The sequence below is a fragment of the Zootoca vivipara genome, chromosome 16 (assembly GCF_965207765.1).
Source record: "Zootoca vivipara chromosome 16, rZooViv2.hap1.1, whole genome shotgun sequence".
Taxonomy (NCBI): domain Eukaryota; kingdom Metazoa; phylum Chordata; class Lepidosauria; order Squamata; family Lacertidae; genus Zootoca; species Zootoca vivipara.
In genome coordinates this window covers 22,885,089-22,912,451 of record NC_142599.1, presented here as the reverse complement: position 1 = coordinate 22,912,451, position 27,363 = coordinate 22,885,089, and the positions used below count along the sequence as shown (strand labels likewise).

Sequence of the window (27,363 nt, the reverse complement as noted above, 5' to 3'; positions counted from 1 at the left end):
CGGCGCGTGTCTCTTTAGAGACGCCCCCTCGGAGGGCCGCTCAGGTAAACAGGCAAGATGGCGGCGCCGGAGAGGGCGAGCGAGGCGGAGACGGGCCCCGCGGAGGCGGAGGCGGACGGACCGGAGGGGTTGGTTCTGCCGCCGCCTCCTCCTCCTCCAGGGCCCGGGCCGGCCCCTCCGAGCCTGGCGGAGCTGCCGGGGGAGCTTCTGGAGCTAATCGCGTGCTGCGGCCCGCTGAGCGCCTCCGACGTGGCCCACCTGGCCTGCACCTGCCGCCGCCTCAGGGAGGCCTGCCAGCCCCGAGGGAAGGTCTGGAGAGAGCAGCTCCGGCTCAGGTGAGCCCCGGGGACGGGTGTGTGTGGAAAGGGTGGAGGAATTGGGGGAGGGGCCTCGGAAAGGTGACAGGAGCAGCGACTTCCACAGGTCGTTGTTCCTCTGAGCATGGGCAGAGTGCAGGGGGAGGCCTGGCATTCTAAGTGCAAAGATGTGCGTGTTTCAGGCCATGGACCAGTGACGTCGAGAAGGTGTTGCCTCTGGGCATGGGCAGAGTGCAGCAGGAGAAAGGCCTGGTGAGGGAGTTCTCTGGAGCACAAACAGCAGCAGTAGTAGTTGCATTGGGTAGGTGGTGCTTCTGAGCATGGGCAGAGTGCAGCAGGAGGAAGGCCTGGTGGCATCGTCCTAAGTTCACAGGGAGTTTTCAGGCCACTGAAGCTCATGCAGCATTGTCAGTGGGATGGCGGTGCCTCTGAGCATGCATTTTGTGTGTGTGTGTGGAGGAAGGCTTGATGTTGACCTAAGCACAGTGTAAGGGTGAGGGAGTTTTCTGTTGCCTGGAGCACACACAGCAGCAGTGGTTGCATTTGGGAGGTGGTGCCTCTGAACATGGGCAGAGTGCTGCAGGAGGAAAGAGGAGGAAGGACTGATGTTGTTCTAAATCCAACACAGTGACTTTGAGAAGATGGTGCCTTCCTGGCATAGGCAGAGTGCAGCAGGAGGAGCTTCTGAGCATGGGTAGAGCACAGAAAAAAGGAGAGTTTGGAGCCTTTGCATCTACAGCAGAAACAGAGACAATCAAGAAGATAGAAATTGATATTGGTATGGAGGGAAGTCAGAGGGGAGCGGGGATTGGTGATGGGTTGTATGTATGTACAATTATGATTTGTTTTGATTTCGATCTGATGTGTGATTTTGATTTGATTTTGATTTGTATGTATGTTTGAGTATGTTTTGATTGGTTGGACTTGTTCTGTTTGATTTGTAAGTTTTAATTTATAATTTCAATAAAGCAATTGAATTTTAAAAGAAATAGAAAGAAAAGAAGATGGTGTCCCTGAGCATGGGCGAAGTGCAGAATGAGGAAGGACTGGAGGTGGCATCCTAAGCACAGAGGAAGGCTTCAGGCCTTACACGTAGCCGTAGCAGTGATTGTGGGATGATGATGATGCCTCTGAGCATGGAGAGAGTACAGAGGCAGGGAAAAGTGGAAGGTCTCATTTCCCAGGTGCAGGGAGAATTTTCTGGCCCTGGACATTGGTATGATAATTCCTGAGCATAGGTGGAGTGCAGGGGGAGGAAATGGAGAAAGGGCTGGCATCCCTGGCCCAAGGGAAGTTTCCACTGCCAAGGTTTTCTAGACCAGTGTTTCCCAACCTTGTGCCTCCAGCTGTTTTTGGACTACAACTCCCATCATCCCTAGCTAGCAAGATCAGTGGTCAGGAATGATGGGAATTGTAGTCTGAAAACAGCTGGAGGCACAAGGTTGGGAAACACTGTTCTAGACACAACAGCAATAACAGGAATACTGGGAAGATAATGCCTCTAAACTGTGTGTGTAAGGCAGATGATGGGAACTGTAGTTCAGAAGATCTGGAAGTCACATGTGGAGTAGGCCTGGGTCAGGGGTCCCCAAACTAAGGCCCGGGGGCCGGATACGGCACAATCGCCTTCTAAATCCGGCCCGCGAAAGGTCCGGGAATCAGCATGTTTTTACATGAGTAAAATGTGTGCTTTTATTTAAAATGCATCTCTGGGTTATTTATGGGGCATAGGAATTCGTTCATTTTTTTTCTCCAAAATATAGTCCGGCCCCCCACAAGGTGTGAGGGACAGTGGACCGGCCCCCTGCTGAAAAAGTTTGCTGACCCCTGGCCTGGGTGATGTATCAGTACAAGATTGGTATGGGGGCAGAGTGGGATGGCAGCTTCGCTCAGCGGAATATTGCAGATGAAACCGCCACCGCTCCTGAGCCCCTTTGATACCAGCACCTAGCATGCTGAGGGATAAACAAGCTGCAGCTGGGCACTGGAGGTACAGGGACTTGGGAGTGGCGGCAGTGTCACCTGCAATATACTGCTGAATGAAGCTACCATCCTACCCTGCCCCTCATACTGGCAAAGACAGAGAAACAAGCTGTATCACACTGAGGTCCAGCGCCGAGGGGCCTTCTGGCGGTTCCCTTGCTACGAGAAGCCAAGTTACAGGGAACCAGTCAGAGGGCCTTCTCGGTAGTGGCACCCACCCTGTGGAATGCCCTCCCACCAGAGGTCAAAGAGAACAACAATTACCAGACCTTTAGAAGGCATCTCAAGGCAGCCCAGTTTAGGGAAGCTTTTAATGTTTGATGGATTTCTGTATTTTAGTGTTTTGTTGGAAGCCGCCCAGAGTGGCTGGGGGAACCCAGCCAGATGGGTGGGGTATAAATAATAAATTAGTAATAGTAATAGTAGTATCAGCGAGGAGCTTCTTCCTCTGCTTCTTTAACCTGCTTGGCTGAGGAGTGCGTGGCTCCCAAGCCTCAGCCAAGCAGTTGGAGCTGTTCAGCTGGGGTGTGTGAAGCCCCCCACTCCCCAGCTGAGGGAGCCCCAATCCTTCTCCTGCTTGCATGCGAGCAGGAGAAGGATTAGGGATGCTCAGCTGGGGGGTGCGAAATCCAATGTCTGCCATCCAGAGCCAGCGGCAAAATAGTGGCTTTGAGAACTGAAAGAAGAAAAGTCACTTTATCCAGGGACAGTCCACATATATATATATATATATATATATATATATATATATATATATATATATATATATATATATTGACAGTGTTAGAAAAGCTAGGAGCCAAATGGCTTCTTGGACCTGGGTTGTTGGTGCTAAAACAGAATGTCTATTCGCCTGGGGTGTGAGAGTTGACAACACATTTTATTTATTATTTTGATAAGCATGAATTAATACGCAATTCACATAAGTGACACATTGTTAATATCACATATTTAGCAGAAATTGTTAATACGTGTTTAATTTGGTGTTGACAATAAAAATATTGGTACCATACTTCAGTTTTCAAAACGTTCTACTCTTTATTGTTAAACTCCTTAACATATTGTCTATCCTTAACATATACTTGGAGGCTTCAAAGCACTACATTTCAGTAATTCCTGATTGTCAGCCAGGCGCAAAAAAAATGGCACCCAGACTTTTTGAGGTGCTTGCAAATGGAGAATCTTTAGGTGCAAAATGTGCCTATTCATAACTTAAGAATGTTCTTCACGACTGTGAGCAGGGTAGTGGGGTGGGGGTAAGTGAAGACAAGCTGCAACAATTAACGATAACATTGTTCACTGCTCCTGCTCAGGCTGCCTAGAAAAAAACATTTTGGTTCCTGAAATTCCTTCTGATTGTGCAGATAAAATATACATAATTGATAGAATTCTTCAGGATGTGGTATTAGCATGTGTAAACAGTCAAGTTCCAATGATCCCCAGGCATGCACCTCCAGATGGTGAAGATGTCAGGCGCCATCCTGGTGCCCAGGTATCTTCACTTGGTTGTACCGTAATAGCCAGGTGCAAAATGTGCTAACAGTCAGGTGCTTGACTAATTTTGAACACTGGGTGGGGTTGAATCATACGCAGGCAAATTTAGGCAGTCAGTGCAATTGATTGGTAGGGCTTGTGTAACAAACCTATTTCCTCAAAGAGCGGGGGGGGGGGTGTGTGTGCAAAAAAAAAGAAAAGTGTTGGGGAAAAGCTCCAGAAAGTGTGGGATAATGCTTGTTTCAACACGGTGGCATCTAACCTCCCCACAAACGCTTCAGAATAAATGCTCAATAAATAGCCATTGTTGTCTAATATCCCTGCAAACAAATCAGGGTAATGAATGCTGAATAAGCAGATCGTCTGGTTGGACATTGTCATTGTGTCAACCACCATAACCCCAATATCTCTTCTTTGGTTAGTCACAACCGCCATTGTGCCATTGGCACATATTAAACTTAGGGGTGGTTGTTTTTTAGCGAAATATGTTTGCCCCTTGATTGTAGTAAAACCTGTAAGCTACTTACAAAGAATATTAAAATGATCAATAAAAAATTGTTGCATTATGCGTCAATCTGCTCTTGAGCTTCATTTGCCATTTTCCTGCATGTTCACCCAGTTTGGAAATTATCGTAATGGTAAACAAATTTATGTTTGTTTTTAAAAGCTCATAGTAGTGTTCTGTGTCATTACTAAAATAAGTGATACTCTGTATCCGTGTGCTTTCATCACTGCTTCATGCTGTTCCCTTATTGTAGTTCTCAATTTTAGCATCCCAAGTGCCATCAGGGGCCCAGTGAACCTTCCATGAGGAATATGGCCACACTGTGTTACATTATTTCAGCAACTGTTTATTTTAGGGCAGTGAGTAAAGAATAACTCCTCCAACTGAAATTGCAGTGGGGGTTTCAAGGCACTCAGATGTAATTACTCAAGATGGAGCCTGGCCCAGAGTAACAGGGTCAATATCTCAACTTTTGCCAGGAGTCTAGCGATCAGAGAAACAGCCGCTTTTGGAATACAGACCTCACATGGCTGGCTCTGAATCTTTCAAAGGTCCAACTTGGCGGCTGAGATGATAAAGCCGAACTCTGAATCGCAGGCAGAGAGGCTGGAAAGCGACCCAGGAAAATCGCTTGCTGAACTGGGGAGCTGTCCGTTGTTCAGCAGCCTCTTTCACAGGTGGGGAGAGAATATTCTCTTCCTTTTAATTGTTCAGCCTGAGTTTTGCAAGCCAATTGGCAGTTAGAAAAAGCAATAAAACCATGTCTTCTTCTGCCAAGACATGGTCAGAGCCAGGCTGCATATGAACTTCTCCTGCTTTCAAAAATGGGCCAAGATGAGAAATTTACATATATTGGTCCAGTTCTATTGTCACTGACTGTGAGAGAGAGATTGCCTGCAAGTTATGATTTAGTCTCCTACAGTGATGTATTCCACCACACCACCACCCCCAAAAGTTAACAGATTGACATCATGAGCTAAAAAGTTGAAGCCATTGTTGTGTGTTTGTTCGCAACACTACTGTGCGGCAACATTGCCATATATTGTGAAGGTGTTTGCAAAGTGATGTTCCTCATCTGGAGCAAACGAAACATAAAATTAGCCCTGTCTCTAGCCAAACTTTTGCGAACCTGTTGACCAGCTGTTTTGGACTACAACTTCCATCAGCCTCAGCAAGGGCTCCATATTGGAGAAGGCTGCTTTGGTCATATATGTCTCCTGATGCTGATTATTGTTTAAATAATAATTAGCCAGCAAATAGTCAGCTTGGGACTGTGCTGTGGCAGGAGCAGAGCTTCAACCCTTTGGCCCAGTCATGATCCAGATCATCTATTTATTAAACAAATTCAGGAATTGTTATTATTTTTATCTCAGTTTGGTTGTCGTCAGAGTAGATTCATTGAAATTAATGAGCCTGACTAACGTAGGTCCATTCATTCTGATGGACTTACTCTTAAGCAGGACTGAGGCCACATTCTGAAGCTGACCCAGAAACTCCAGCGGGTGCAGAATGCCGCGGCGAGCCTCCTTACAGGGTCCCGGCCGTGGGATCACATTCATCCAGTGCTTTACCAGCTGCACTGGCTCCCGGTGGAGTACAGGATCAGGTTTAAGGTGCTGGTTTTGACCTTTAAAGCCCTATGCAACTTGGGACCCTCGTACCTACGGGACCGCCTCTCCTGGTATGCCCCACGGAGGACCTTAAGGTCCACAAATAATAATATTCTGGAGATCCCGAGTCATAAGATGGCTAGATTGGCCTCTACTAGAGCCAGGGCCTTTTCAGTACTGGCCCCAACCTGGTGGAACGCTCTTTCCCAGGAGACCAGGGCCCTGCGGGATTTGTCATCTTTCCGCAGGGCCTGCAAGACAGAGCTTTTCCGCCTGGCCTTTGGGTTAGACTCAGCCTGACCCCTGTGTTTTCCTCCCTCATGGCTTGGATTTATGGCCTACTTGAAATGAGGCTGCACTTTAAATTTTAATACTGTATTTTAATCTGTATTTTAATTAATTGTTTTTATGTTTTATTGTATTTCTGTTGGTGTCAGCCGCCCTGAGCCCGGTTTTTGACTGGGGAGGGCGGGGTATAAATAAAAATTTATTATTATTTATTATTCAAAGTGCTATGATTTACATAGTTGTGGTTTAAATGCTATGATAAACATAGTTGTGACTACCCCCACCCCCCAGAGTTCTGGGAGCTATAGTTTGTTAAGGGTGCTCAGAGTTGTTTGGAGAACTCCAATTCCCATAGTTCCCTGTGAAGAGGGCTTGATTGTTTAGCCACTCTGGGAACTGTAGCTCTGGAAGGGGAATAGGAATCTCCTAACAGCTTAGCACAAAGGACAAATGACCGTTGCTCAGTGGTAGAGCACACAGTTTGGACGCAAACCTTTTCAGGATCAATCTGTAGCACCTTCAAATAGGGCAAGGGGTGGGGAACCTACCTGAAACTTCTGCTCAGGGTAGAGTAGAGCAGGTATCTTCAACCTTTGCAGCGCCAGGATTCACTTTTAACCCAAACATGCATTTTGGGACCCGTTTCTTAATCCTTTACCATATATTTCCGTGGTGGGAGCGCTCTTCCATGGTAAGAGTGTGACCCATCTTAGATCGGACCGCAGTCCACTAGTGGTCCTGACCCACCAGTTGAAGACCAGTGGAATAGACTATACAGTGGTACCTCGGTTTAATAACAGTCCTATTTACGAACAATTCAGTTTACGAACTCCGCAAAACCGGAAGTAGTGTCCCAGTTTGCGAACCTTGCCTTGGTCTAAGAACTGACTCCAAACGGTGGAAGGGCACCGGCGGCGGGAGGCCTCATTAGGGAAAGCGCGCCTTGGTTTAAGAACGGTTTCGGTTTAAGAACGGACTTCCGGAACGGATTAAGTTCGTAAACTGAGGTACCACTGTACTGAACCAAATGGAACAATCTGAATCCATGCAGAACAGCTTCATTGTGTGATGTGTGAGTATCGGGATATTGGTTAATGTATGAACTAGATAACTCTCAACCACAACTCTTTGTTTTCGCGAATAGCCTATAGTCCTGTCCAAACCCCTACATGGATTTTGCATCCTTCAGATCTCTCTTGACTGGCAGTTTCTACTGTGACTCCTGCTTTCCCTTTGTTTCCTGGGGGAAAAAATGTTGAGTTGGGAATTGTTCAAAAGCTGACAGATAAGGTCTATATCCACATCTTTTGGTTAATCCTAGTGTTGACATTTTGTGGGGAGGAAGCACATAGCTTGACTGGGCAGCCTCTGATAGGCTTTATCTCACAGCCATGTTATGCCGAGATTTCTCTTCCAGAAAACCTTCATGGTGTTGAATAGATAGACAGGTGCATCATTAATCCTCAATGTCACAGGAGCTTCCAAGGCATCAGGGTTTGCAGCAGGTAGTAGCCCAGAATTACAGCTCGTGTTTGGGCTTTATTTTTCCCTGTCTTGGATATCAAAGAGAGCTCTGGATTCCATGCCACCCAAAGCGGCTGTTGGCGCAGCTCTCCTGTGCCCGATACACTTGGGAAATAGGGAGCAAGCGACCTCCTCCTACATTTCCTGGCAAGAAGCAAATGCTGGACGCTTGGCTGAGCTGCTCAGAAACACGGCTGCAAGTCACAGGGCCTGTGTCCTCTGAGGCTAATTCCCTCCGCCCTCCCTTTGGCCTCTCCAGCTCCCAACACCGGCCAGCTGAGGATGTGCTCTGGCAGTGTGCACACACTGCAGCCGACCTCCTCCTGGTTCAAGGGGGATAGGCAGATTCCAGAAGTTATAATCCCTTTTTCAACACAATGAATCCTCAAAGCAGCATTCACTGTGATAGTCTGCTGGAAGAAGTGTGGCAGGGTGGGGTAGGAAGCTCTGCCACCTGCTCTTTAGCTGTCAGGAAACGGGAGCTCATGTGTTGCAAGCAGAAGGCCCCGGCTTTAATCCTCGGCATCTCTAGGTAGCAGTGTTAGAAACTGAGATGTGAAAGCTAGGAGCTAAATGGCACCTTAAATCTCGGTTGTGGGCGCAGCAACAGAATGTCTAGGCACACTTTTTCAATAGCAAAAATACAAAACTGAAAATGAATGAACTTCAGCTAAAATATTATCTTCATTTTTCACAAGTCCTAGACCTGCCCACCCCCCTAACATTCTTTAGAGGGTCTCTGCTCCAGTCTTCAGAGAGTAGCTGGAAGTGGAGAGGCAGAAAATGGTCCTCCTTTCCTTCCACTTTGCTGCTTTAATCTGAAATCTTAGGTGCAGTACTGCAGCCAGAGCTCAGAAACTGAATGTGCTGATGAAATTCCCCGTCGCAATATGTGCCTAGAACAATGAGAGTTTCAAACACTGTTGGGTACTGTTGGGAAAGACTCCTGCCTGGAAACCTGGAGGGCTTCTGCCGGTGTGTGTCAGTGATACTGAGCTAGATGACAGATGGTCTGACTCGGTATAAGGCAGCTTCCTTATATTTGGAGGTTAGAGACAAGCCCAGTGGGCATGTCCCTTGCATTTATTCTGGATGCATAGCATGTGGTTTGCATGCAGAAGGTCCCAGGTTCATCTCCAGGTAGTGCTGGGAAAGACTCCAGTCTGAAATCCTGGAGAGCTCCTGCCATTCAGTGTAAATGGTTCTGAGCTAGGTGAAGTGATGGTCTGACTTGATATAAGGCATCTTCCTATGTGGCTACGGGATGCCTGCAGGAAGATACTGTACTTTGAAAATATAAGTAACAAGCTGCGGGAGGAGGCTCTGAGGAGCCCTCAGTAGCTTCCTCTCCAGCTAGGCCTGAACTAGTAGTACAGTGGTACCTCTAGCTACGAACTTAATTTGTTCCGGAGGTCCGTTCTTAACCTGAAACTGTTCTTAACTAGAGCTGTGCTTTCGCTAATGGGGCCTCTTGCTGCCGCTAATGGGGCCTATTGTGGCCCAGTAGTCAGAGACCATGGGAAGTGCAGTCCAACCACGGCTAGAGGGCCACGTGCACCCCATCCTTGTGTTAAGCTGTTAGTGGTTCAAAGAGGCCACTTCTCCTTACTCCATTTTCCTGTTCTCTCTGCCCCCCCCCCACCGCCCCTTGGCATCCTGAACAACTCTGTGAAGACGTGAAATGTTGACCACTGTGTTTTGAGTTCTCTCTTTCTTCCACAGGTGGCCATCACTTATGAAATATTATAACCAGGTGGACAGCGTGAATTGGCTGGAGGAATACAAACAACGGCATAAAGCTGGCTTGGAAGCTCAGAGAATCGTAGCATCATTCTCCAAAAGGTTCTTTTCGGATCATGTAAGATTTCTTGTTTATCTGAGAAGCGCTCGTCCTGTGCACCCCATGATCCTTTTGTGACCCAGGATACAAAAGCGTGCCTAATAGTTTCCTAGTGGGTTACAGGAAAAGTCCTAAGAACGGAGGAAGCTACTAATCCAATATTGTCTACTGGTAGCAACTCTCCAGGGTTTCAGACAGAGATAAGTTCCAACGCTACCTGGAGATGGAGATGCTCTGGCACTGAGCTATGACCCTCCTCACAAAATAAGCTGCCTCAGACTGAGTCAGACCATTGGTCCATCTAGCTCAACATTGTCTACACTGACTGGCAGCAGCTCTCCAGAGTTTCAGACTGGAGTCCTTTCCCTGCCCTGGGATGCTGGGGATTGAACGTGGTACCTTCAGCATGCAGGACTGATGCTCTACCACTGAGCTATGGCCCTTCACTTAAGGCATAGAAGCCTTAAGATAGACCATTGGTCTATCTAGCTCAATATTGTGTACACATTGCCTGGCAGCAACTCTCCAGGGTTTCAGACACCTACATGGAGATGCTGGGGGTTGAACCTGGGACCTTCTGCATGTAGAGCATGTGCCCTTTCAAATGAGCCATGGCCCTTCCCTAAAGTCCTTAGTGATGGGGTAACATTATGTTCTTTCGCTAGGTGCCCTGTGACGGCTTCACTGATATTGAAACCCTCGAGTGCCCAAGCCACTTCTTTGAGGATGAGCTGATGTCCATCCTTAATATGGAAGGAAGGTGAGCCTGAATTTTAAAAGAGCTAGGAGGGGCTGCAAAACAAAATTGCATTTCCTTAGGGCTGCAAAGTTTAGATTAATGGATCGGCCAGTTAAAACATTTTTGACTGACTGAAGCAGTGCACCTGGTTTACCCAGCCAGCAGATTAAAAAAAAATTTACAGAAACTTTAACAGACACTGCAAATTCATGCTGCAGTTCAATTCTTAAAAGTTTTATTTTATTAGCTGCATTCATATCCCTCTTCTTCAAAGAAGTTACATGAGAGCATACATGATTTCCTCTCTGGTTTGTTTTTGTTTTTTATCTTCACAACATTCCTGCAAGGTTGGTGAGGCTTAGAGAGAGTGACTTGTCCAAGGCAAACCAACAAGCTCCATAGCCGAGCAGAGATTCGAACCTGGTCTTATACCATTCCAGCTATTAATAAGTGCTGGTTTTGACCTATAAGGCCTTAAGTACTGCAATACCTGAAGGACTGCCTCTCCCCAGATACACTGACCCAGACTCTGTGATCATCATCTGAGGCCCTTCTTTGTGTTCCTCCTCCACAGGAGGTCCAGAGGGTGGAAACATGAGAACTGGCCTTTTCTGCAGTGGCTTCCCATTTGTGGAATGCTCTCCCCAGGAAGTCTCATTTAGCACCTTCATTATACATCTTTAGGCACCAGGTGAAAACGTTCCTCTTCAGCCAGGCCTTGGGCTGATTAATATTCTACGGCCTTTTAAATATGCTTGTGGGACGTGGGGTTTATTGTCCTGTTTTTTGTTTTAACTGTTTATTTTGTGCTTTTATCCTGCAATTTTATCTTGCGAACCATCCTGAGATCTTTGGATGAAGGGCGGTATATACCTTTAATAAAAAATAAATAAAATAAGTGCCAGTCTTGTGAGAGATGTTGCATTCTCTGTGCAAGACAATCGGAAATGCCTCTCCTGAGATGTTACAGTGCATAATCTAAAAAATAGTCTGCTTTCCCCCCTCTCTTGTATGCAAATTTATGCAGATCTAATTGATTAAAACTGCAGGGACTGCGTAGGAAGTCTTAAAATCAGAGGCAGACAACCTGTGGACCTCCAGATATTGCCAGACTATTGCTCTCATAATCCCTGGCCATTAGTCATGCTGACTGGAGCTGACGGATATGTTCCAACAATATATCCGAAAGGCCACAGCTTCCCCATCCCTGTTTTAAAGACTACAACAAAGTTCTATAGCTGCTCGTATGCTCGACCTTGTTTCACCTTCTAACAAGGCTGCAGCTTAATATTTTGCATTGGTGAGGTTTCTGCTTAACATCATTTGAGCTGCTGCGTTGGCCACACACATTCTTATTAAGCGCAAATTTATGCTAATGATGCTGCGGGCCGTTGCCATTTGCTATCATTAAGCTAAATCGTTTCCCTGGAAGCCGTCCTGACAGCGTGTCTGTTCCTACTGAGCGCCCTGATTGACTAGAGGATAATGCGTTGTGAGGTTTGATCTGTTTGCTGGAGTGGACGGAGCTGAATTGGGAGGAACAGGAGCATCACCTGTGGATGCATTCAGAGCCCAGGAGGGTATAGAGCAGATGTGGGGAACGTAGTCCATCTTTTGCTGAACTACAACTCCCATAATCCCTGGCTATTCCCTTTGTTTGCTGGGGCTGATGGGAGTTGTAGTTCAGCAACATCTGGAGGGACAAAGTTGTCCACACACCTGGTATGGTGGAACAATAGGATGTGAGTAGGAAGCAGTCTGTAGAATTGGGTTCTTGGAACACAAAAAAACACAAACAGTAGTTAAAATTAAGCTCTTTTGGAAACAGAAGTGAATGTTTCTGCACCCCTTCTCATGGCTACAGGAAGCAAGCCAGGCTAATTCCTATCATGATAAATAATAATATGATAATAATGATTTAGTATTTATACCTCACCCATTTGGCTGGGTTTCCCCAGCCACTCTGGGCGGCTCCCAACAGAAATGATTATGATGATGATGATGATAAGTGATAAAACTTCAGGCATTAAAAACTCCCCTGAACAGGGCTGCCTTCAGATGCCTTCTAAAAGTCAGATAGTTGTTTATTTCCTTGACATCTGATGGGAGGGCATTCCACAGGGAGGGTGCCACTACCGAGAAGGCCCTCTGTCTGGTTCCCTGTGGCCTCACTTCTCGCAGGGAGGGAACCGCCAGAAGGCCCTCGGAGCTGGACCTCAGTGTCTGAGCTGAACAATGGGGGTGGAGACGCTCCTTCAGGTATACTGGGTCCGAGGCCTTGGTCTGAATGTAGCCATTCAGATCTTGGGTTTTCCCAGTCTTAGTTGGCATTTCTTGACCACTATATTGCACTGTCTCTCAAGAAACATGTAGAAGCACTACATTTTCTTACTACAGAATAATTATTAAATTGGTCTTCTGTCCAAGGCACTGACACAAATGCAGCAGCATCAAGTCTTCCTCAGCTGTTCTCTAAGTAGGTGGCATGTCATGTTTCGAGCCTGGAAGGATCAATACCCACCATATTTACACCATGAGGACCTTGCATGCCTCCAAGTCATAAGGTGCACTTGGAGGAATAGTTTTCCATTCTCAACCCCACAAAGAGTCCTGGGACCTGTGGTTTGTTACAAGTGCTGTTAGGAGACACACACAGAGAGAGAGATATTCCCCTCACAGAGCTACTATTTCCAGAGTTTCCTGGGGGAAAAGATAGACTGTTAAGCCACTCTGAGAACTGCAACTTTAAAGCCTTCCCTTATTCTTTATGGCCAGGCTCCCCAGTGCAATTTTTCTGCATTGTATGCTGATCCGTATCTCTCTCACCTTTCTACCCCTCTTTTGTTTGTTGCTGAAGTTTAATAAAACTATTGATGTTGGCAAAAATCCCAGCTGGCGTGAGAGTATTTGAGCGGCATTGTAGTTCTCTGCCTGCTTTTGCGTTCCGCAGATAAGATTGTGCTTTAGGGGTCAGAAGTTGTCTTTTAAAGTCACGGGAGATACCTGAGCCGTATTAATAAGATCCTGGTTTCAGGGCTTGGTAGTCATTCCCGTGCTCTGCTTGGCTAGCCCCTTATAATCGCGCCATTCAAGCGTTTCTCTTTGTGCGCCTGGCTTTCCTCTTCCCATTCTTCCGACTCAAGCGGTTGCTCACCACAATGGTTCTCCTTCACTGTGCAGGAAAGGCCTGACGTGGAAGTACTATGCAAAGAAAATCCTTTACTTCATGCGGCAGCAAAACATATTGAAGAAACTGAAGGTGTATCTTCAGCGCCCAGCGGATGAGCAGTGCTTTTTGGAAGGTGAGTGGAGGCCTCAACGTGATAGCAAGCATTGGTCCTGCCAACCGAATCTTTATTGTTTAGCCTAAGGCTCTGCGTCACACAAAAGAATCCAAATGGAGCATTACTGAAAATGTAGTTAAAGTAAAATAGTGTGACCTACTGGAGCATCCAATATTTTCCAATGCAGTTACCAAAAAAACCACCTCATTGCACTCTTTACAAAACAGGCAGAATCTTAACCATTTTGTAATTTAATTCAGTGGTTTGTCCCGAAATCAGCAGCCCAATCTTTTTCTGTTCCTCGCCTGTTCTCAAATATTATTTCTGAAATACACACACTCCATCATTATCTGGATTTGAAGGGCTTTATCCCAACACCCCCATTTGCTTTTCCTTCTTTAGCTTTTAATTTCTTCTTAATGCAATAAAGACTGGCCAGTTTAATTCTTCACTTACCTTACTCAAATGAGAATTTCCTTCTCTTTCACTTGCCAAGTCTCTCTCTCTCTCTCTCTCTCTCTCTCTCTCTCTCTCTCTCTCTCTCTCTCTCTCACACACACACACACACACACACACACACACACACAGAGAGAGAGAGAGAGAGAGAGAGAGAGAGAGAGAGAGAGAGAGAGAGAAAGAAAGGTTAAAAATGTTTTTTTATAATTTCATGAGGAGGGGCTCTTTGGAAAAAATAATATTTTCCAAAGGTGGGGAACCTCAGTCCTGGGGAACAGATGCAGCCCTCCATCCCTATTTGGCCTTGGGGCTCTCCTAGGCCATGCCCCCTCACAGAGGCCCCACCCTCTCTGTGTTTGCTTAGATGTTATGTGTTCATGAACCATGATAATGCCTTTTGCTTAACTTGCAGGAGGGGGGGAGAGGGGGTGATTGGAGTGGGGTGTAAATCTCTGGCTTTTGCATGGTTGGACTGTAACCTGCTGTACAAAAGCAAGAGCCCCATTTGTTGCTCCACCCACCACTGTTACGTGGCCCTAGGAAGGCTGCTTATGAGGGAATGTGGCCCTCGGGCTTCAAATGGTTCCCCACCCGATCTAATCAACTCACCGCTCAATTCAGGCACCCGGCGGCTACAGTGCCCCATGACAGGTGTCTGCCCAGCCGCTACTTCCCATTACGCGGCAGCTCTTACCAATTGAGATGAAATCTGCTCACAACCCCTTGAGTAATTTTAATGGAATATATTTCTGTCCTGCCTCTCTTCTGGGTTTTTCCAGGGGCTGTATTGATTGACCAGTATTGCAACCCACTGTCGGACATCTGCCTAGAAAGCGTCCAGGCCCAGGTTGACGATATTGTGGCCAAAGTTCGTAAATTCCTGAAATCGAAAAACTCTAGGCACCCAAGTGTGACCCAAAAAGCAGGTATTATACCAAGCTACTTGAAGGGGGGGGGGGTTGGACAGCCTTTTCTATGGCAATGAAGCTACTCTGCGCTAGGGTGAGTTGAAGTGTTGGAAGCTACCACGAGGGTCATCTAGATCAACCCCTTTGCAGTCCAAGAATCTTTCGCCCAACGTGGGGCTCAAACCCAACGACCCTGAGATTAAGAGCCACGTGCTCTACCGACTGAGCTATCACACCTGGGCTGACAAGGGCCACGTTTCATCTGGAGAAATCCGTCAGGGGCCACATGCTGGCAGTGAACAGGGCCAAAGCCACTGGTGAACAGAGATGCTTCCTGTGGCAAATGACATTATGATGGGAGTGGCTGCAGAGACCATATAACTCCGGGCTCGAAACACCTACATTGGCTCCCAGTATGTTTCTGAGTGCAGTTCAAAGTGTTGGTGCTGACCTTTAAAGCCCTAAATGGCCTCGGCCCAGTATACCCGACGGAGCATCTCCACCCCCATTGTTCAGCCCAGACACTGAGGTCCAGCTCCAAGGGCCTTCTGGCAATTCCCTCACTGTGGGGTTAAAGGGAACCAGGCAGAGGAGTAGTGGCGCTCTCCCTGTGGAACACCCTCCCGTCAGATGTCAAGGAAATAAACAACTATCTTACTTTTAGCAATCATCTGAAGGCAGCCCTGTTTAGGGAAGTTTTTAATGTTTGAAGTTTTATTGTGTTTTTAATACTCTGTTGGGAGCCGCCCAGAGTGTGAGGCGATGAATTTGTCCAGGCAGCTGCTGGAACTCAGTTTCTGGAAGCCCCAGGAACGGAGAGTGCTCTTGTGCGCATGTCCTTCTTGCAGTTTTCCCACAGGCTTCTTGTTGGCCACTGTGAGAACACTCCCATTTTCCTAGCCGTTTCAGCAAATTAATTTATTCTTGTGTTTCAGGGGAGGCCTTGATCGTCTCTCAGGGGGAGCTTCAGAGGCAGGTCCTCGATGCCATGAACTACGTCCTCTACGAGCAATTGAAATACAAAGGGAACGAGGTGGATTACTACAATTCCCTGAATTCATACATTCGCCAGGTAAAGAGAATGAACAAGTCGGAACAGGAGAACTGACCTGCCCATTAACTTGCCCTTTTTTTTGGCGTAGGAATACGTTTGCATACCACCCTAAAAGCAGCGATTTAGAGTGAGCAGGTTAGAGATGTGCCTGGGGTCGGGCGGAAGTTAGGGCGCTCTGATCAGCTGAACCAACAGGCAGGGCGTGCTGCAGCATTGGGGGGGGGTGTGCTCTGGCAAGACAAAGAAAAGAGGCAGCAGACAGTTGCCGTCTGTTGCCTCTTTGGGACCAGCCACTAGCCATCAGAGACCTAGTCACTCCCAAGTCTCCTCTCTGTCTCACCCTTTCATCACCTCATCATAGCACCCTTTATGTCAGGGTTGAGACAGACGAGGAGGAGTGGTGGCTAGCCCTCCCTGACAAGCCCCCACAGAGGAATCTGAGGAATTCACACCTGGGGAAGACTGGTGGCAGCACTCAGAAGAAGAGCAATCTGACAGGGAGGAGGGAAGATCAGAACTGCAGCAACAAGTCGATCCAGAACCAGGCCCCAGTCAGGCAGGTTATCAGATGGCCCCTTCCCCTCCTCCCTTCTCTGCAAGGGAACGCAGAGCTGAAAAACGCCGGCTGCAATTAGAAACAGCTGCAGCTCATAAAAAGCGGGGGAGGGAACCTGCTACTTAAGAGAGAGGCCGGCTGGCCACTCCTCAGCGTCTGCAACGTCGTACTGAAGTGCCTAGTTGCCTCGCTCATCTTGTCCTTGGTTCCTGTAATCTTGATCTGGCTTTCCTGACCCCGGCTTTTGGACTTCTGGCTTGAACTGACCTTGGCTACTCTTGACTCCCACGTAACTGTCTGACTTCAACTGGCTCTGACCAGACTGTTGACCTTGGCTTATCCGACCCTGCCTGCTGCTCTTCAGTGTGCCTACTTGCTGGCACCCTAACACTTTATTCTCCCAGGATTGGGAATATCAGCTCTGGGGTTTCAGATTGTGCAATCTCATGGCACTACTGCTGTTCTCGTGCTGTTTTTATCCGTTCTATCTGTTCTTAACATTGTGCTTTTATTCTTCCATGGGAAACCACTTTGGGGCCACAGTGTGGGGGAAAGCGGCTTACACATCTTCTAAATAAACGAAACAGAGAGGCAGATTGTTCTCAGTGGTTGTATGGGAGCTTCTGGGCCTATTTTGTCTTCCTCTCCTTAAAAGAACATAGGATCCATTGTACAGTACTGCAAGGCTGTAAACTGAGCTGCCCCTGTCCACCCTCACTGTTGGTCTCGTTTTCTTTTTCTGGTTCCAGGTTTTGATCCACAGGACTGGAATCCCAATCAGCTTGTCGGTGCTTTACTTGACAATTGCCAGGCAGTTGGGTGTGCGGCTGGAGCCTGTCAACTTTCCCAGCCACTTTCTGCTCAGATGGTGCCAAGGGACAGAAGGGTAAGCTTTTAAAGTTTCCCTTGGCCTCCCATCAGGAAGGTTGTTTTCTGAGCTGGCAAGGCAGCGAGAGAGGCAGCTATCTCAGGCAACAAGATGGCTTCAGCATCCCGTGTTGCCATTTTCAAGTTAGCTGCTGCCAAACGGCGAAGTAATGGGAAGGGGGTGTGTGTGCGTGTGTCCTTCTACCGCAGAAGAGAAATGGGTCGCGTTCGATTAGGAAAAACCCTGCTACTTGCCATAGTCATCAATAATGTCAGTGAGATCTCATTATCTGCCAGGGATCTGGCCAGCCGTGGAACCAAAAGTTATAAATTTCACTCTGTGGCAGCTCTGACAGTGTTGCAAGATGGCGGGGATGCAGCTGCCTAGAATAAATGGCAGCGTATTTCCAGGGGGTGAAAATGGCATTTGCCCATAGACACATACCCACACCCCATGCCACCCCTGAGAGCGACCTCAGCTCCCCATGGGTTGATTCTTTGTGCAGCCAGAACAGCACCATCATGCAAAATGTGTATACCCCTTTTCTCTGTGCCTAAGGGGTGCTGTATTGAAAAATAAGCCTGTTTCTGGCCACTTCATTGTACTGTGCCATGTCAAAGTATACCCACCACTCCTGCCATGAGGGTGATAGCCCCAGTATTGCGTGGAAGAGCACTTTGTTTCTTCTAGAAAGAGAAGCGTGCTATGCTTGCTAAAGGCTTGCCCTTCGTTTTTGCTTTCTTTCTGCAGAAGCACAAACATCTTTGACTATGCCTATATCGATGCTTTTGGGAAGGGGAAGCAGCTCACTGTGAAAGAGTGCGAGTACTTGATCGGGCACCACGTAACCGAGGAATTTTACGGTGTGGCAACAGCAAAGGATGTTTTGCAGCGAATGGTGGGCAACTTGTTGAACATCGGGAAGCGGTAAGAGCCCAGCAAAGCGTTGCATCAAAAGCCCTTTCTGGGGAGACCCCAAAATCCCAGGTTCACATGGCAAAATGCCGCAGCTGCTAAGAGGCAGCTACAAAGTGGGAAGTCCAGGGTCCAAGTCTCCTAGAAGTCTTCTGCTGCTGATCTGGTAGGGCAGAAGGCAGGAACCTCAGCAGCTGGTGGAACTAATAGCAGGCAGAGCCAGTTATTTCCAGTCTTGTCTCTGTCCTCCTCACTGCTAGGAGCTAAGACTAAGGAGGAGGAGGAAGCTGATAGGCAGGGCCATCCCTTGGACTGACTGCAAATCGAAAGGCAGGCTGGTTGGAGCCCCCATTGGCCCTGATAAACCAGTTTCATGAACATGAAGTGACTAGTGGGGTGCCACGGGGTTCTGTCTTGGGCCCAGTCTTATTCAACATCTTTATCAATGACTTGGGTGATGGGCTTGAGGGCATCCTGATCAAGTTTGCAGATGACAACAAATTGGGAGGGGTGGCTAATACCCCAGAGGACAGGATCACACTTCAAAATGACCTTAACAGATTAGACAACTGGGCCCAAAGCAAACAAGATGAATTTTAACAGGGAGAAATGTAAAGTACTACACTTGGGCAAAAAAGAAAGGCACAAATACAGGATGGGTGACACCTGGCTTGAGAGCAGGACATGTGAAACGGATCTAGGAGTCTTGGTAGACCACAAACTTGACATGAGTCAACAGTGTGATGCAGCAGCTAAAAAGCCAATGCAAATCTGGGCTTCATCAATAGGAGTACAGTATAGCATCTAGATCAAGGGGAGTAATAGTACCACTGTATTCTGCTCTGGTCAGACCTCACCTGGAGTACTGTGTCCAGTTCTGGGCACCACAGTTCAAGAAGGATACTGACAAGCCGGAACATGTCCAGAGGAGGGCAACCAAAATGGTCAAAGGCCTGGAAACGACACCTTATGAGGAACGGCTTAGGGAGCTGGGTATGTTTAGCCTGGAGAAGAGAAGGTTAAGGGGTGATATGATAGCCATGTTCAAATATATAAAAGGATGCCATATAGAGGAGGGAGAAAGGTAGTTTTCTGCTGCTCCAGAGAAGCGGACACGGAGCAATGGATTCAAACTACAAGAAAGAAGATTCCACCTAAACATTAGGAAGAACTTCCTGACAGTAAGAGCTGTTCAACAGTGGAATTTGCTGCCAAGGAGTGTGGTGGAGTCTCCTTCTTTGGAGTTCTTTAAGCAGAGGCTTGACAGGCATATGTCAAGAATGCTTTGATGGTGTTTCCTGCTTGGCAGGGGGTTGGACTGGATGGCCCTTGTGGTCTCTTCCAACTCTATTATTCTATGAATGAAAGCATAACCTTTGCCTGTTTCTGTTTGCCAGGGAAAGCACCGATCAGTCCTACCAGCTCCTGCGAGACTCCTTGGATCTGTACCTGGCCATGTACCCAGACAACGTGCAGCATCTCATGCTCCAGGCTCGATTATACTTCCACCTGGGAATCTGGCCAGAGAAGGTACTTATGCCTTGTGTGCCAGGCTCTTACCCCAAAACAAATAAGCAGAGCCCCTTGCTTGCCGGTAAGAAAGAGATCTTAAATCAGGCAAGCCGCGGTACGGCCTCGGCAACAGACACCGTGCTTATGGGTCACAGTGCTGGAGTTCAGGAGCAGGGCAAGAAGTTTTGAACTGGACAGAAGCGACAAAGACGTCCCAACATGTTTCCCAGCCACGCCTGCCAAGCCTTTAAGGATGAGGTGTGGCATGCTCCCTCGTGAGACTCTCCTGCCTTGCAGGAATGTCAGGATTGCAAACGTGTGTTCTGTCAGGGCGGGAGGGTCTGCTCCCAGTCTCCCTACCCCATTGTCTGTGGCACCAGCTCACGGAAATGGCAGCTGTTTGCAACGCTGCATTATTTTGCCTTTCTTCTTCTTCAAAGGTGCTGGACATCTTGCAACACATCCAAGCGCTGGACCCCTCCCAGCACGGAGCAGTGGGCTATTTAGTTCAGCATACTCTAGAGCACATTGAACGCCGGAAAGAGGAAGCAGGGCCTGACGTGAAGCTCCACTCGGAGGAGAAACACAAAGACGTCTGCTATTCTGTCGGCTTGATTATGAAACATAAGAGGCGAGTCCATCCCGTTCCATTCCTCCACCACCACTCAGTATTCTGTGCTTGTTTGGTGTCTTGCAGCATCACAGATTCAAACACCACTAATAACCTTGTTCTGGAAGCAGGATTAGTATCTGAATCTCCATGGAAGTTCCCTGTTGCATAGTTAAGATGGCAGAATGAGCAAGTACAGGCAGGATCAGAGCTCCTCATCCCCCCAATCCCATCCGGCTTCCAAGCTGAACCTCAGCAACAATGGCAGTAATGTACTGATTCAAAATAGCTTGGTACCCTAAGCCCAATTTCAGCCATTTGCAGGTGGGAGATGGTTACCTTTTCCCCCCTCCATAATGCCCTTGGGGAAAATTGTCTGGGACCATCTGCCAATTGAATCTGTCAAGGAGCTTCACTGAGCACCTACCCAACGATGAAATGCAGAAATGGGTTGGCTGTTCAAAAGTTCAGCACAGTCAAAGAAAGAAAGAAAGAAACGTGATCTGGATCTTGGAGCAAAATTTGTCCCCAAATGCACAAATATCCTTTATCATGAAGGATATTTGCTGCCAAATGCACAAATATCCTTTATCATGAAGGAAATAACACACAAGCTGCCAACCAGAAAAAAATAGCAAATTTTATCTGCAGCATTTATCCATCTGTATACCATAAGAATGGGGTTAAAATTAGCTCCCTGGGAACACTGTTCTATTTCTGCATTGGATGTTATTTTTAGTTGGCTTTGGACATATTGTACAAAGACCAGCAGATAGCAGGAGTATATATAAGGGGGGCATAATTTTTGTGTGGCCCCCCGAGAAAACATGTTTTTACAACAGAGAGAGAAGTAGTAGTTCCTGAGCTATTGAAGCTTTCTCCTGGCATGGATTTTTTTCATGTACAAAGAGTTATCTCTTAATTAGTCTGTTTCACACATAACACTAAGCCATAGTTTGTTTAACGAATCATGAGTTAACCACGATTTAACCCACAGATATCAAACAAAGCATAGGTTGTTTCTCCAAAGTTTGGTTTGTTTTCCATGTGTTCTTGTGGCTTGGAGAGCGTCTTAGGTGGCCCAACAAACACATAGTTAAGAAATTGGGCTTGGTTCACACATAATGCCAAGCCAAAATTAAAAACAAACCATGCTTTATAAGCCTACAGCAAACCATGGTTTACAGTTCTTGTTTGGGAAAATAAGCAAACCATGGTTTAAGTTACAGGGCTGGGTTCACATAGTCAAACAAATCAAAATTAAACTAAGCAAACCATGGCTTAGTGGTTTTTGTTGTTGTTTTTTGTAACCCCGGCTACCATTTAAGAACAGCAACAAAATAGCAGCAGAAAATTGTGTGACAATCTGGGATGCTGCTATTGAACACTGTATAAGGCAATCCCAGCTTCCTCAGCCAAGAGAGTTTTTTCAGTGCTCTTGAGATAACCAAAGTTTTTAAATTCTTTTTTAAAATGTATTTATTAAAGATTTTTAACCAACAAAAACATACAAAAATACAAAACACAAAAAAGAAACAGAAAACACAAAAAATACAAAATACAAAAAATACAAAAATGCAGAAAACAAAAATTCTAACTTATAACCCTTATTTCTAATCTATTGACTTCCTCTTTCCCCCTTCTACTGCGATTCTTTAACATTTCATGCTTAGTAAATTCTAAATCTTATATAAACTCTAATTATCACTTCAATATTACCTTATTACTATATCTTTTATATCTTATCCATATAAACTCAATCTATATCTAGTTTTTAATTCTATCAGGTTCAAATAACATGATGTTGGTTATTGATTACCATAACACTATGCAAAATCCTTGGTGGAAAAGTTGTGATCCATTTGAAATTATTGATGTTTTGCTCCTTTGGGGGGGGGGGAGATGGTTTAAGTAGATAATGGCTTGTTTCCCCTTCTACTCTTTCCATATACGAGGGCTGGATTCTTTCCTTTGTGATGTTGTCATGTGAAATTATGGCTGTAATGAAAAGGGGGGGTGACAATAACCCTTTTTTCCAATAGGATACCAGTCTCTTATTTTCCTAGGGGTGTTTTGCAATTGTCAACAGTTACAGCCATAGAATCAGAGAAATGTAGAGTAGGATAAAGACCCAAAGGGTTCTTGCTGCACAGAACCTCTTGATTCCACCCAGGCACCCCAATGCATATGTGCCAATATTGCCTCCGATTTGACTGTCAATTGAGTTGTGCACACTTCCCCACCATTTTTCAATTTAGATATGGCTATAACTGTGTCATCTACGGCTGGGACCCAGCATGCATGATGGGGAACGAATGGATCCGGAACATGAATGTTCATAGTTTGCCGCATGGTTCCCAGCAGCCCTTCTACAATGTATTGGTGGAGGACGGATCGTGCCGATACGCAGCCCAAGGTAAGCAGCACTCGGATGTTCTCTTTCAGGGGAAACGGGTTCAGCCTCTTCTGGTGTGGAAAGAAACCCCAGGTTTTTAACATAGGCCAGTGAAACTCTGCAAATTAGGAGTACAGGCTGGTGTTAGAAACAGAGATATGAAAGCTAGGAGCTAATAGGCACCTTAAGCCTGTGAAAGGCAGAATAGAAATATTAAAGAATAAAAATAAGCATGCAGGTGAAAAGTAATATGGAATAATACTCATTCTCTGTCTCATGAATCTAAATAAGGTAATAATAAAATTCCTTCAGTAGCACCTTAAAGACCAACCAAGTTTTTATTTTGGTATGAGCTTTTGTGTGCATGCACACTTCATCAGATAAATAAGGTAAGAATTGCAAAGGGGCGTAGTGTAGTCTGCAGATCAAAAATGCTATGCAAGTAATATTTGAAAAGATGGGATCTTCCACTAGAGGGTGCTCTGTACCACAACACAAACCGGTGTTTGGAAGGGTTTTTCTTAAATATGCAACCTGCCATATATTTTCTTATTCTGAGTCTTGAGCTTCACGCTCAGAAGTGCACAGATGATAGGCACCCAGCTAGTTCTTTAAACACTAGTATTGCCTGGGTGATGGGTATGTTCCTGCCCGTCCACCTCCTTTAGTTCAAGCTACATAATTGTAGATGAACTGGTTGTTGTTTTTTTAAGTCCTCTCTCTCTCTCTTTGCCTGCCTCTCTTTATCTTCTCAAGGAAACTCCCATCAGACCCAGTCAGCAGAGCCAATGGCCTGGGGTGATGGGAGTTGTAGTCCAGCAATGTCTCCAGAGCCACAGGTTCCCCATCTCTGCTTTCAGCGTCTGCCCACAGGATCTGAGGCCAGATGGTCCTGATCCAACAGGCTTTTCTTGTGTTCTTACGATGGCAAGCATGTTTCCCTGGGGAGAGCGTACAACACAAAGAGGGAGTCACTCCTGAAAAATTCCATTGCCTCATTGCCACCCTCCACACATGAAGGAAGGGCCTCTGGTGGCAACCGCAGGGCCCGGTCCCTATAGGGATTGGCCTTTTGCAGACTTACACAGCCAAATTACCAAGAGGGGTGTATTCCCGGAGCTGACACTATTTTTTTTCAGAGTATGCTCCTCTCTGAACGGCAACAGAGTCCTTGAATAACAGCAGATACGAGCCACTTCTTCAGGGGAGGCTGGTCTGTTAGGGCGCGTAGGATTCCGCCCTTCTGATCTCAGCCTGCCCACAGCCAGACCCCGCCTGCCTTCGTGCTTATAGGGAGTCCAGGGAGAAACCCTGCCTGCCAGCTTCCTCCTCCTTAGGGTTGCCCTTCTAGAACTTGGCAGAGAGGAAGACAGGGACGGAAGTGGAATTAGTTGGCCCAGCCTGCCTTTGCCCACGGCTCTGCCTGTTGTTGCCCGGTGTCATGACCCCGCAGTCATGTTCCGGGGATGAGGCAGAGACTCTGAAGCAAAATGCAATGGGTGTGCAGGCCCAGCTTCAGGAAGAAGTTCAGAGAGACCTGGGGCGGCTAGTACCCCCCTGGCCTGAGAAGGTGGCACTGCCATCCTCTGACTCAGAGGACTCCACTGCAGGAGGACTGGAGGAGCCCCCCCCCCTGCTCTGTTGCAATACGAGGTTCCAGGGGAAGGCTGGGCCCTTCAAGTAGAGCAGCAGCACCTTGCAGATGCTAATATTCGGGCTGCACCTGGCGCTGCAGCCACATAAATAGCTGTTTTAGCCTTTTCCTTGCTAGGGCAACTTTGGAGCTCTGTGTTCCCCAGAGCTTTGCCTTGTTTACTGCCTGAACCTTGACCCACCGGTGTGGCCTTGCCTTCCTGCACTGCAGAGCCCCACAGCCTCACCTGCCCTTTGTCTCTTCCTCTTGCAGAGAACCTGGAGTACAACATGGAGCCCCGAGAAATCCCTCACCCGGACATTGGCCGCTACTTTGCAGAGTTTGCCAGCACGCACTACCTAGCAAACGCTGAGCTGGAGTTCCGGTACCCCGAGGACCTGAGGCTGACGCTTGCAGATGTCCAGAAAACGTACGGGAACCAGAAATGAGCTTCTATCTCTTTGCTGGTGTGAAAGATGGTTTTTTTGTGCGGTGGTGGCGGCGGCAGCGAGAGCTGCGTCACGGGAACCGTTCTTGACAGTTCTCCGGCTGAACTAGGGATCACAATTTTGCTTGATAACTAGGGGTGAAGTTTTTTGTTCTTTAACCACCCAGCTGAAGCCGTGCCAATACTAGTGCAATACTGCAGGACACTTGAGCTGCTGAGGTGTGCAGATGCTACTTGGCGGAAATGACTTCTGTGTGCAAAGTACACGGTCCTCCTTACCGCTCTTGGACTTCGAAAGCTCTCTGTTTCCCCACCAAAGACTCGGGGAGTGTTTGGGGTAGCCCAGAGACTGGAAACATTGGCACCTTACGGATAGGGTTAGTCCTCCACATTTGCGGTTCAATGAAGGTCTTGAGTTATGTGCATATCCCGGAAAGAACACGGCTTTTTCACAGACCTCATTGCCCACCGTCAATTCCATGCAGCCCTGTGCCAAAATCTTGGGAATTATATTGAAACTTCTTTGTCCAAAGATCTTGCACTGAGCCGATCTCCTCCCACGGCTCCAAACAATCACTCATGCTAGCTTTTTTCTCCAGGCTTCATGGATTCCATTTTACACACACACACACACACACACACACACACACACACCGCACTCCTTGCTCTGCACCAGTCTTGGAAGGAGCTGCTCATGTTGCTGTGATATTTCCTTGTGCCTAAAGAGGAGTATCCATGCTGTGCTGTGAAAACCTCATGTTTGTCAAGACAAATCTCCTGGGCTTTTTTGTGTGTGTGTCTGTGTGTTTGTGTAGTCCAGACCTGCCAACCTTTTGGACCCAATGAGAATTTTGAGAGCGTGCCATGGGCACCAGTCACAAAATGGCTGCCACAGGTGTGGGTGTGTAGCGTGACAGAAAATGGCCGCCACCCCCGCCCAAAATGGCTGCTCAGAATGGATGGGGGGGCAGGTGGCCCAGTCCTGGCATCCAATGAAATTAGGGCATGTTTAAAGCAGGGGAGGGTGTTGAATGTAGGAAAGACTAAGCAAATGGAAACTGAGCAGGAAAAGCACAGAGTCTCTCCTGCGCTGTGGATTTTTGAGGGGATGTTTACTGGGGACTTTTGTGAGTGCTATATGAGGTACCGGTGGGCACAATGTTAGTGACCATGGTCCAAACTGAGCTCCCTTTGGAGGAAAACAGGAAGTCCTATTAATCAGGGAATGTCCACGAAACCTTGGTTACTTGATTTGCAGCCCAGCAACCAGAACGGTACCTAAGCAGGCTTGGGGGGGAGGGGAACCGCTGATTGTGCACCTTTGTATTTCGTTAAACACTGTAAACATGCGCCGCGAAGAAGAGGTGGAAAACATGTAATTTTCAAACGGGCGTCTTTCTAAGCAGAGGGCAGTCGATATTTACCGGATTGCTGGCTTGGGGAAGGCTTCAGGTAAACTATAATTATCACATTGCGAGGGGTGAAACAATATGTCGTTTTGAATGTTAGTAGCAGAGAAATCATTCCTTTCAGGAGAACTCTTTGTGTAGTGCATGCGGTATTTCTAGTAATATTTTAACCAGCGTATATCCTTGTGAAATTCTCTCAGGGATGGGGAATCTGTGGCCCTCTGTTCTTGGACTACATTTCCCATCATCCCCATGCTGGTTGGGGCTGATGGGAGCTGGAATCCAACAACGTATGGCGGTCCACAGGTTCCTCACCCCTCTTTTACGTTACCTGCTGGGGACAGCTTGAAGCAGCTTAGAGGGCTAGTCCAAAAGAGCCACACACAAAAAAACCTTGAAAGCATTTGCAGTAAATGGAATCAGAACTGGAGAGACAAAACCCTGCATAGCAGGTGTGGGGCACCTCTGGCCTTCCAGGTGTTGCAGAACTACAATTCCCATCATCCCAAGCCTTCTGCATTTACTGGGGATGAAGCGAGTTTCCCCCCATAATGTTTCACTAAGTTTCAACATAGATAATCAAAACAGAATTTCATCTTTTCTCAACTTCCCACCCTGTTTTCCATGTGAGTTGTCGTTTCTCCCCTTCTGCTGCACCCTATCTTCCATCAAATCATAACCACAATGTTATAATCTAATTAATGACTTCTGCCACTCGTAGCTCAAATCCTGCTCACGAGTTCATCACGCTATAATATTTATTTAAATGGTCCGAAAAGGGCATCCATTCTTCCATAAAACACTCATCATTAGATTATCTTGATTTTGCTGTTAATTTTGCCAGTCATGCACAATCCATTATCATTATATATATATATATATATATATATATATATATATATATATATATACACCCTGTTTCTCATATTTTAAGACATACCCATAAAATAAGCCATAGCAGGATTTTTAAGCATTCAAGGAATATAAGCCATACCCCGAAAATAAGACATAGTGA

The 27,363-nt window shown here is 46.9% G+C and overlaps 1 protein-coding gene across 1 annotated transcript; it reads left to right on the top strand.

Moving 5' to 3' along the window:
* Positions 1 to 25,874, top strand: FBXO21 (F-box protein 21). The gene is made up of 12 exons (XM_035098823.3): positions 1 to 335; positions 9,444 to 9,579; positions 10,227 to 10,321; positions 13,481 to 13,602; positions 14,820 to 14,966; positions 15,884 to 16,020; positions 17,308 to 17,444; positions 18,177 to 18,353; positions 19,739 to 19,871; positions 20,294 to 20,484; positions 22,722 to 22,879; positions 24,765 to 25,874. The coding sequence occupies exons 1-12, from the start codon at positions 58 to 60 to the stop codon at positions 24,938 to 24,940; spliced, it is 1,887 nt and encodes a 628-aa protein (XP_034954714.3). The 5' UTR covers positions 1 to 57; the 3' UTR covers positions 24,941 to 25,874.
* Positions 25,875 to 27,363: the final 1,489 nt, after the last annotated feature.

What these genes read in the sequence shown, in the direction of transcription:
- FBXO21 (XM_035098823.3), top strand. Translation starts at nt 58, where the DNA reads ATGGCGGCGCCGGAGAGGGCGAGCGAGGCGGAGACGGGCCCCGCGGAG. An exon ending in AAAGGTTCTTTTCGGATCAT is followed by an intron (nt 9,580 to 10,226) that starts GTAAGATTTCTT and finishes TTCTTTCGCTAG; the next exon opens with GTGCCCTGTGACGGCTTCAC. An exon ending in TTGATTATGAAACATAAGAG is followed by an intron (nt 20,485 to 22,721) that starts GCGAGTCCATCC and finishes TTTTCAATTTAG; the next exon opens with ATATGGCTATAACTGTGTCA.